Source organism: Colletotrichum fructicola (assembly GCF_000319635.2).
Source record: "Colletotrichum fructicola Nara gc5 chromosome Unknown KSG_Nara_v1_contig12, whole genome shotgun sequence".
Classification (NCBI taxonomy): domain Eukaryota; kingdom Fungi; phylum Ascomycota; class Sordariomycetes; order Glomerellales; family Glomerellaceae; genus Colletotrichum; species Colletotrichum fructicola.
In genome coordinates, this window is record NW_027094062.1 from 548,484 (window position 1) to 560,045 (window position 11,562).

Sequence of the window (11,562 nt, forward strand, 5' to 3'; positions counted from 1 at the left end):
AGCCTTTAATGCTGACGATGGCTGATGCGCATGAGATATTTTTAGTCACTTTTTTTCATGAGCTTGCCTTCAGATGCCAACTGCGCTATGGTGTGAAGTGTGCGTATGAGAACGACCTCTGTACTAAAGCTTATTAGACTCACTCATACCAATCATGCGGATCATTATTATGAGACAAGGAGTTGAAACTCTGTAGACGAAGCCATCTTCCGTCAAGTATTCACTTTGCTCCGCAAGGCTAAGTTCGGGAAACTCTTCTCTACGTTGTTAGAAAAGATCCTTGCCACCCCATTTCGGCTTTTCCCAAAAGCCACCGATCAAGTTGCGTGAGTACTGATAGCGCAGACACTTACATCACTAAAATGCTTGATCCGAGATGCATGAACTCTGCTGCCGTAGTGACTTGGATACCTTCAGTTCTGGACGTCTCTTTGACGATCCTGGGTGCACATCGTATTGGTGTATGTGCTCGCATTGCCCGATCTGATTTCAATATCTCCATAAAAGTCGCAGAGAGTCCTCTCCCGAACGCTCGAAAAGTCGCTCGGCTGGTTGTCATCAAAGCTTGGAGATTCTCCCGGCAGCATCAACAGTTTCGAACTCAAAGCCATTTTCGCTCAAGTATTTTGCATCTAGCGCGACAAGATGATCATTCGGAGGTTCTCAACATGCACAGGAAACTTGACTGAGAGGTTGGCATCCGGCGATGTCGCCATGCATTTGTTTGAAGACACAGCCTCTTGAAGTTCGAGACGGCAGTCCACCGGTGGAGGGCTATGACTCCCTCCATGAGCATCTAAAGCAGTGGACGAGGGCCTCGCATAATATCGCCGTTCACTCAATACAGGTTTCCAACCCCGAAAGAAGCCGTGGTCGTACCTTTTTGTGACGGAAAATATAAAGGGAAAATAATGACGAAAAGTTTATATGAAAAATCGAGCATTGCAAAACGAAAATTGCAAGTACTGTGTGTGTAGATAAGATGGCGCTAGCGTTGAGATTGAGAATACCCGCTTTTAGTTTGGGATGCTAGATATCAAAGCGAATCTTCACTTGATGGCGAGGTTGGGCATCTTGTTGTTCCGTTCTCCTCGTATGTCCTCCGTCTCTTGAGTAAGAACGACTCTTCAACACCCCGCAAGTCAAAGGAACATTGGAAGAAGTATTTAGTGGCGGTATTGGTAGATGTTTTACTTTTTGGCAGACTCTCGGGTTGGAGTTCGGACACCATACAGCCACATCCAAGCCAGGAGAGTTTTCAGGGACGCTACCTGAATGTAATCGGGTACCAAATGATGCGCTACTAGAAGAAGCTTCACTTGTAGCGTTACTTGTAGCCGTTGAGTTGAACGTTGGTGTTTCGGTAGAGCCGTCATTTCCGTCGATGACATTTTTGAATCGAAGCTTCTTGATGACCTGTGGTGACCTCTGGCGGGGTGTCAAACTGAGAAGGTTGGTTCTGGGCTCTTCGGAGGTTGAATTCCTCCGTCTTCTCGAGGCACCTTGAATGTTTGGCATTGTATAATCTTCGTTTGACCCGTGTCGGAGGAGCAGCAGGCAGCATTTTCCAAACGCCCCCCCGAGGAAACGGTCCTTGATCTCTGCTTCGGAACTCTCCAGACAGATTACACAAGCAATTGTATAGGCAAACCGAATACTGCTTCAAGACATGTTTCAAAGTACCAGGCGTAGATGTCACCCAGCTTGTCACTGTGGGACAGTGCAGGAGATGATGATCATGAATTGCTCAACAGGCTGAGAACTGAGCGCGTTGCGCGTGCGGGCGACCTAAAGTTCATTTGGCCGCCTCACCTCCTCTAGCTCAGAAAGGGGTTGGGGTTCATAATGTGCCAGCTCGAGACGGCACGCATCAGTCGGCATGGTTTAGCTGAGACGCGATTAGTCCGCGGACCCTGGCCGACGAGGGAAAATCTTGGCCGAAGCGCGACTATCTGATTGGAATTTTCAAAATAGTCACTTCAGATGCATATCATCAGTCGATCTCGGAGGCGTCGCTGGAGCTTTTGGGTTCCCTGCCGGCTGTCGGAAGGTTCAATTTGTTTGCCTGCCCAGATTCAGCTCCCTGTATGTAGAGATATAACACATCTGGCACAGGAACTAGGATGAGACAAGGCCTTTACATCCTCTAGTATGGGATCTAAACACGCTAAGGGATCGGCTCTCCCGCTATGCCCGCGCGAATGACACGGCCTGCTCTGGAGACCAGTCTGTCGCCGTCTCCAATGCACAGCTCATTCCTTGTTCAATGCCTGCTTGTCCATGACAAACGCCCAAGAACAGTCACGAATATGTTCCTACCGACACTTTCTTCTTTCCAAGAGCTCGGCAGCTAACATCAAGCGGACAGCACAAACGACATCACTTCAGAAATCACATGTTATGTTCCAATATCCACGGGAAACATTAAACAATAACCAATGCTGATTGCATGCATGTCAAATAATCTATGAAACTTATGACACGAAACAGAAATATATTGCTTCTCTGGCTTGATGAAGCTCTTGCCCTCGGGCACGACAGAGTTTCCAGTACGAACTTTGAAGCCAGGGAACCTCTCCCTTTGACAATGCGAAGCGCTTGTCAGTCCGTCCGCAGCCCCCAATTACGTTCCCTTGTCTTTCTCAATAGCAGCCCTCGCCAAGCTGACTGGTCTCTGATCAAAGAGCTGCTGTTTCGAAGCAGACATGACCATGTGGGCCATTGCATTCGCTACTCCATGAGTTGTTATGCTTGCTTGGAATAGATAGACACCGGAGCGTCTTTTACTCGGTTCCGAGGCACCACAGACGTCAACTTAATACACACACACACACACACTCCATGAGTTGTGTAAAAACCGAGCTATTTTTTAGCATGCTTGTTTGAATGTGAATGGGTATCAGGGGGCTTTCGATGCCAAAATATTCTAAGCTGAATCTCAAATAGCAGCAGCTCTTCTCAGCTCAGCGAGAGCCAGCTTCGTCGCAAGCAGCAGATACAACTGGCCAATGTCCACATTGTTCGCCTCAGGATATCGACTGAGCGACATGTGATTCGAAATCCGTCTCTGGCACTCCGTAATCTCATCATTCAACCGAGGCTCGTGCGCATCATCGCGCATGTAGGCAGTGATTTGTGTGTCTAAAGCGTACCACTTTCGGGTCACGGACCCCGGGATCAGGGCTGGACCTGTTAGGGAAGAGCAATCAGTCCTTTTAGGCCCTGGAGCTATGATATACAAATTTGACAACTAACCTCTGCGTTGAAGATCTCTTTTACGCTGCTGAGAGTTGGTGACTGCCGTCAAAATCACCATCGTCTCTCGATGAAGGGCGGAGATCGCAAGTTCGGCCTCCGAGGCTCCTGATTCACATTAGTGCCGCACAAATGAATGAATATTGGAGTGAACCGACTGTTTGTCACGACACCGGAGGTTCTGGTATTCTGCATTTCGTGGTTGAAATACACTGAGAGAAGGTTCAGTGGTATGTGGTGTCGAGTGGTGCCTGCCCTTCTTAGTGAGACCAGCGATGAATAGCACCGCGAAGTGAGGCGTGCTTATTCTCTAAGCCGAGGTAGATGATGCAGTTTTGACCGATTTGCGTTTCACAAAGTGTACCTGATTTTGAACTGTTGCTGTAGATAATTATCCACGTGGTATTGGAAACCTTTCAAGCAAGACCGTGGACGTAAGTAGCAGGTTCGGGGGGGTTTTCTCAAAGACGAGGGATGGCTTTTGGGATGTCCAAACTTCACCACCAATGAGGAAGGTGCATTTTCAAAATCAAGCTCGTCTTGCGGCGGCAATTAGACTCTCCAGTCATCTAAGGTATCAATGGCAAGAGGCTCTGGTCTTTGGTTGTTTCATGTGAAGTCTGCTTTCGTGCAGATAGGAAATATAAGTTCGGGTATTCCCAAATACGCTGAGCCCTTAGCTGAACTCCAGGGCGTAGTTCTCTTGCCTGCTATGCTGCTCTTACGCCTGCCCTCAGAAGACCTCCTGCCCTCTTAGAATAGTCTCATATTAGCGCTACTCAGCTATCTAAGTCGCAGCTCTAATAATAATGCTATTATAAATTATACTTAGTCTAGCTTTTATATTAAGCTGATTTAATAACTTTATAAGTTTTAAGGTTAAGGAAGAGGTTTAAAAGAAGAAGTAATATTATTTAAGCTTAAGAAGGTATAATAAATTCTTTTAATAAGTTAAGTAACTAAATATATTTATAAAGTATATACTTAGAGGAATACTATTTAGCTATATTAGTTAGTAAAGATATATAAGATATAGAGGTACATTAATAATCTTTTTACTTTTTTAAACCTTTCTTTTTCCTTTAACTTTTATAAGAAAATTAGGATTCTAGCTATAGCGCTAGCGCTAGGCTATTACTAAGCTTCTATTAAGCTTTTATTAAGGTTTAACTAGATTATTAAGCTAAGCTTTAAAAAGAGGCGCTATATATATAAGTAGCTAGAAGAGCTAACTTACTTATGTCACGGTCTATGGACCGATATGAAGCTTCGGCTAGACCCTCAGCTATGTGTTACGACCCGATATGCAGGAATAACAGATAACCAACCCACTTAGGCAGCGGGCGGCTAGGACAGGACATTTGTACTGCAGGATCACGGGAACAACAGGGACTCACTCGGTAAACGGAAGAACTATGGTCCAAGTCACGTGACGATAAGATAACGATCATATTGGATCAATATGATCCAACACGACTTGGGGGCCGAACGATCATTCTGGATCAGAATGATCCAGATCGACCCAAGGTACAAAGGAACATGTTCGGAATTAGACTTGTATATAGTATGACCCTGAGCCTGGCTCATGGTCAGACTTCCATAGCTCTTCAGCAATCAACTTAGTATTCATCCTCACGGATACTCTCAGCTTACCTTCACTGCGAATTACTTGTTGAGTCTAAGACTGATCACCTTAGCCTCTGAAGACCGATCTACTACAGCCTACAACCTACGACCCAGACCACGACCAAGTGTACTGTTATTACGTCTCAATCCCCAGCTTCTGTTAGCAGACCCTACTGTCGGATAGCTGACCGTAACACACGACTCATTGGACCCACCAAAATCCAATGGCGCATTTGCTAGAAGGTTCTAGGAATATCGACAAGGTCAATGGCAAGGTTATAGGAATGCCCAGGAAATAGGGAGGATACGGTTCTGTTTCCTGTTCTTCAAGAAGATTTATTGTACTCGTAGTAGTAGGCTAGACCAATGGCATCGACCTTGTCCTAGACCCTTACAGAAGCCCCACTCTTACCCCCTCCTACCTGAAAAGCCAGCAGGAGGGTCTGTGGTAGGCAGGCAAGGTAGGCACGCAGTCCCTTCCATGTTCTCTAGGCTGCAAGAGGGAAGGGATGTCGCAGGAGAAGGAGGTAGGCACTTCGGGACTGCCGCAAGTTTGCAGCAAGCAAAGGTAGCGAGCGGTACGCCGGACGGACACCACAGCGCACAGCCCGCTGTAGCCACAGTGGCTACCTGCCGGTTTGTGCGCCAATTTTGGTATCAAGCCTAGGTCTGACATTATTCAGTGCCTAAGGTAGCCACTAAAAGCGCTGAAGCCGTTCAACAACCATTCCACACACACCCGGTACCCATCGTGCCATCGCCGTGTCAGCCAAGATCATAGTCCCTAATGGGACATTCCTCCCTGTCTTATTCATGCCCAGCATTATGGCTATCGCTGATGATCATGGTCAGTCCCAAATTCCCAAACATCCTGCCGCTTTTCGTCGTCTCCGCCCGCCGCCTCGATCCCCGAGCACGAGACCATTGACCCCGCCGATCCAAACAAGTACCAAAGAACTGGCAGCACTGCTGGCCGCTTCCAAAGGCGCAGTTTTCCGAATGCACCGGCCACTTTTTCATGCATTACATCGGAACATGGAAGCGTACTTCAGCAATGGCAAACCGCCGGGCGATACTCAACTTGGGAATGTATGCCGAATCTCTTAGCGACCAAGGTCATCTACCTTGACCATCCGCCCCGGTGTTGGATCCGGGCAGACAGTTCTACGCGGACTGGTCTTCCTTCGTAATGCGCAGCCGACTACAAATATCAAGCAGTGGGCTCAGTGGAAATCTGCTTTCCAAGTGGCATTTTCAACGCCCAACAAAGCCATCTCGAAGCTGCTATGCCCGATGGGGTCTGGCGATGAAACCCGCCCTTCTCAGACTCGTCGGGTATGAAAAACATTCTGGATCTGTTGATGGGTCCTCTGATGATTGTCTCCATGCAAACAACTGCGTCCCACGCCCTCGATGAAGCCATCAAATGCAGCACATAGTGAAGCCCCCCCCCCCGCGGTATGTTTTGACTACAGTAGAAAGAGAGAGCTTGATCCTCTCGTTCTGGCCTGCGTGGGATTTTGGGGAGAGCTCCAGCCTGGGGCTGACGGGTGTGCTGGCTCTTGGGTAGTGTGGCGAATGAGACTTCATGGCGCGTCGGGAATGACGAATTACAGATGTATGAGGCAGCAACATGGCTTATGATGATGATGATTGATGAACAGAAAGTCAAAAAAGGACTGCTTTAAAAGATCACGCGCACAAAGACGGCCAAAGGAGACATGCTGAGAAAGATCACACAAAGCAGCCTGCCTCACGCACAGCCATAAGTCCAGTGCCCTGGCAGTCGTATGCGGCATCAAAAAGACCGGTCATTCCTGCATCCTTCTGCTGGGAATTCCCAACATGAATGGTCAAACCATCGAATCTGCATTTCTGGGGTCTGGACCTTTCTGCTGTCTCGTTCCCACAAGACGCGCCGGCCCTGCCTGAAAAATTCATCAATACATCAGCTGATGCTGTCCATCTAGCATATGCATAACCTCTTCCTCTTCGTCTTCCTGTTTCTAAGCTTCCCCCAAATCTCCTCCTTCGAAGGCAACGGAATAGAGACGATTCTTGGTTCGTCAGATCGACATGGCGCTTTGACGGCCGCATTTCTGGGAACGTGATGTGAGAGTACTCATTACTCTGTGGTGCGTGAGAGAGAGCAGATGGTTGCTAGGCGGCTCTGTCGTCGTTCAAATCGTCAGTTTGAGCTCAGCGGACATGTCTCCTTGATCTCCAACTTCAGTGTCTCAGCTGTGGCTCGCTCACTCGATCTTTTTTGGAAGGGGGAGGGTGCATCTGGCCAGAACGGTCATCTGCCTAGCCTGCTTGTCCACTTCACCTGCCCCAGGCTGCCTATTGCTTGCAACCACGGATTGTCCGCCCCTTCCCTGACTGCCACCTTGAGTAACTGTTCGCAACACGCAACCTTTCCATTTCCCATTCTCCCCCATCCTCAACTAGGTTCTTTTTCGCCGTGGCCACCTGTCTCGGCGTTGACCACAAGTAGACAAAAGTTCCCACGTCACAGAGGCTCTATTCCAGTGTTTGAACACGCTGGCGATGGGTTACCGCTCATTCCAGTGTCGGCGATGCTGTGCCCGTGTCACTCGTCGGTGAGCAAGACGCTGGCATCGCGGAGAAGTGGACGAGGATTGTCTACACCTTCGGCGTCGCAACTGCAGGTGTTGGAACAAAAGTCAACCAAAAGTTAACAGCAGAAAGCAGACAAACCCCACGGAAGAAATTAATCACTCTCGCACAGGAAGAATTGAGGGTCTCTCTGTGATAAGTATTTCCATGCTCCGGAGATGTTCGTTGATTTGGTGGACGCAACCCACACGCGGCGTTAGTAGCTGGACCCGATCTTCGAATACGCAGACAATTCCGCCCAAAATGTCCTGCCGTCTTTCAAGTGCGTCGCCTGTGGGCGGGATCGAATTCAGCCTCGAGAGTTGGGTGGTTAAGCTTGATGGGCGCAGCTTTCGTCTTCGTCTCGAGGTGTGCCAACAGGCTTGAGGCAGCATGCGTTGTGAAAGATGTTGGGACGGGCGGTGCCAAGCAGACGGCTTTCGCGCAGATGCCGCTCGCGAAGCGAGCATCAGAAAAGTCACCCGCCAGGAAATTGTCAAGCAGCTCAGTGGCGGAGTCGTGCGTACACGCAGTCATGACCTCGATGGACGGCATGTTCGAGCATGTGTATCACGACGACTGCAGAAGGGGTGCTGCGTCGCCACAGAAAGCCCTGCTTCTCCGTTACATGTGGGAAGTCAGTACTCGGACATGTCTCCCGGACCTCTTCATGAACAGCCTTGCTGGTTGTGCGAATGCCGTTGCACCGTGCATTCGCTGATGATGTGATCGTTGCCGGCAGGCTTGGATCCGTTCCAATCACTGACCATGACGCCAATCCATGTATCTCCGGTGGCATACTGGTTTCAAGCAAGATGTTCGAGGGTGCGAGGCTTGCCAAAGGTTGAAATAGTGTTCTGGACTTCGTCGGGGCATGGGTGAACATGACGTTTGTGCGGACGGCCTTCTGACAACAGGGCCAGATGAAGCATTCGGAATAGAGCGTATTATCTGTGAAGACTTCGCGATGGCGGCAATGTAAGACCTCTCCTTAACGAAAATCGTTGCGACGATGTACTGGCGGGCGGGCGAAAGGGACATACTTGAAACACCAACGTCGCTCCATTGCATTGTATCCCTGAACTCGCCGCCTATGGGAAGAGCATCTGGACGAAGCCAAGCCTCCCAGACAGACGGACGAAGTGGCGGCGATATGACCCCGCAGGGCGACATCGTGTTGATGCTTGAGGCTCTTGTGGATCTCTTCGCCGGCCATGATGACTGTTGCAAACCGTGGCGAGATCATGAAGACGGCAGCGGTGTTCGAAGTTCGGCTGGGCCCGTGGCAAGATGATGCAACTCCGCTTGCGTTCGGGGCACGTCACACATTAGGTTGGCTTGCCATGGGCAGACAGATGTGCGACAGAGCATCTTCATTGACCTGGGGCGAAGTAGTGTTCCCCAGATCTGGCTCCTGGCCGAAAAAAGCAAGCTGAAGGTGGTTGGACTTCATTGTTGTGTTTCTGTGCGAGAAGATATGTCGCAGCATCAAAGAAATGCTCGAAAGAAGTCTTTGACCTGCCCAGGGGTTTGAGGTCTTGCCCTTGACGATTCCCAAGTGCGTGGCCCCATTTGGTTGCTGCCATCTTCTGCCGAGGTACGTACCGCAAGGTAAGTGAGGCAAGGCAGGTAGGTAGGTCCATACGGACACTGGACTTGCCTACTTGGTGGCCCAGTCCAGCGGGAGTTTTCTGCGGAACACAAAAGCTCCCCCGTCGGTGGGAGATTTTGGGCCAGGCCGAGGCACGCTGACTCAGGTCGTCCCCTTTTGTCTTTGCCAAAGTCACGCCTTTTCGATTCAACACCCTCGGCGTCACCCGCCAGCCTTGCGACAGAGTCTACCAACAAAAACTCCAGGCAAATTGCGGCGCCAAATCGAGACAATGTTTGCACCCTACCGCTCGCTTTTTCTCGACCCTGCTTGGCGCTCCGAGCACCTCCACGCCCCGGCCAAATCTGCCTCCGCTCCGCCCCGCCTCAGCCGGTCTACAACCGACCTGCCCGACGATTCGGCATGCAGCCGCCAGACTCATGTACCCTATGGCTTCCGAACCACCTCGGTAGGGGAGCCCTATGAAGTCGACTCGACCTAGCAGGCTGGGAAGGCCTCAGGGCGCCCGTTCCCGTCGAGAGAGAATGCGGGAGGTGGAGGACAGCCTTCACGCGTCGCAGGTAAGTCTTCCGCCTTTGAATGTGTCGACGAACAGCCGGTACTGACCTCTACTAGACGCAGATTTGGACCGCTTTTTCGAGACGGACCGCTCGACCATACATACTGCAACCCAGAGACAATACTCGCGATATGCGCGCGCCCCGAGACTGGCCAAGCAAGGACATTTCCAAAGATACCGAGACGAAGAAGAACGACTGCTGGAGACGGTAGAGCTCTCGGCCTGGTGCCCGCAAGTCGCACACCGTGACGTCGACTGTGATGAATGCCGCTCGAGCTGCGATACCAGTCCTCCGTCCTGGCTGCTGGTCGAGGAACGGCCGGACAGCCCCGTTGACGACTGGGCCGAGTTTTGGTGCCAAGACAGTCGTCAAGCGTATGATGCCATCCTCTGTGCACTCCGCGCATCGATCGAGCTGCTGCGGAGTTTTCTTTCACGTGGCAGAAGGTGGCTGTCCCAGGCGCGGGAACCATTTTGAGGCTGACGGTGTGCTGTCGGAGGGTTTGCACCATACATTGTGAGGAGATTTCGTTCTTGCCGAAACGGCAGCGCAAGTGTCACCACGGCCATAGTTTGAGATTCTTGTAATAAAATAGCAGTCGTCAGCTCTGCCTTGCCTCGTGACCTTAATACTTGGTGAACTTGGTGCTTCGCCTCAAACACACAGACAGGCGCAATGCAATGAGGAGCCATCTTAGACAGGTGTGTTGACGGCCCAGCAGCGGGTCCCAGCGCGCTTAGTGGGTACCTCCCAATTTCAGAGCTACAATCGGGAGGTACCCTCTGTAATTACAGTGCGTTTAGTGGATACCTCCCGATTTTTAGTGACACAATCGGGAGGAACCAATCCAACAGCACCAGCGGGCTCCAGATTCCGGAAATTTACAGAGTGATGATGCTGCGGACATGATGCTGCAAAGTCTTGTCCCGCAAGAGCCTCTCTTTGGGGCCCCAATGGCCGAACCACTGCCAAATCGGCATTGAGCCACCAACCATTCTTGGAGACAAATTGACGCAAGGTGGCTTGCCGTGGTGAAGGTTCAACGAATCATAGCTGATGACGAATCCTAATCAGGCAGTGAGCATGACTTGCCTTTCCACACTTGACTTGTCGTGCAAATTTGTGCTTGCAGACCTGTGCGTCCACACTTGTTCAGGGATGGACTCAGCAGCATCAGGTATGGATATGGGCATGGTCACGGTCGAGGATGAAGGGCATGCTTTGGGATCAAGTTGGCATTCAGACGGTTGCGGTGAAGCCACCTTGGCAGGGACTTCACAGTGGCGGACTGGACAAGTTCATGTCGAGATGTGGATCGTCCCGAGCCGTCCGTTCAACGAAGCAACGGCACCTATTCCATGTTGTCAGGACCACATCGTTTTGATGACGGACACTCAAGACCTACAGGACGCGGGGGCTGCTTTTCAGAATTGGTGGAATTGTTTAACTGGAAGAAAAGGGCGGTGGGAAGCCTACAGACGTGATGTGATGGCCAACCGTGAGTTCCAGTTCCACTCGAACTGTGCCGGAGGCAGGACCGTTCAACGCAACTGCCAAAAGAAGGAGCTTCAGCGGATTTTCGAAGTGTGACGCGACGCGACATGAACAATGGTGGGGTCCGAAGCACCTGCCCACCCGCTGTCGCGCAGTCTCGCCTGCTGATGCCTTGATGTCGTGTTTTGAAAAGGAAGGAGTGGTCGTCCGTGATGCGGCTTCCTTCCTTGACCCACCCCCGCAGACCCAGACCAAACACGCACTGCACCACACCACACGCACGAAGGCCATACAAGCCAGCCGCAACAACCGCATCCAGACATTTACTGTTCAGAAACAGCACAAATTTAACGAGCCTCTCAATTCGCGCATCAGACTGCCGCGTGCATTTAGAGC

The 11,562-nt window shown here is 50.7% G+C and overlaps 1 protein-coding gene across 1 annotated transcript; it reads left to right on the plus strand.

Moving 5' to 3' along the window:
* Positions 1 to 9,383: 9,383 nt before the first annotated feature.
* CGGC5_v017338 (uncharacterized protein) lies at positions 9,384 to 10,149 on the plus strand (the record flags this gene model as incomplete). Its single annotated transcript, XM_032026790.1, has 3 exons — positions 9,384 to 9,533; positions 9,597 to 9,672; positions 9,728 to 10,149. The coding sequence occupies 3 exons, from the start codon at positions 9,384 to 9,386 to the stop codon at positions 10,147 to 10,149; spliced, it is 648 nt and encodes a 215-aa protein (XP_031876748.1).
* Positions 10,150 to 11,562: the final 1,413 nt, after the last annotated feature.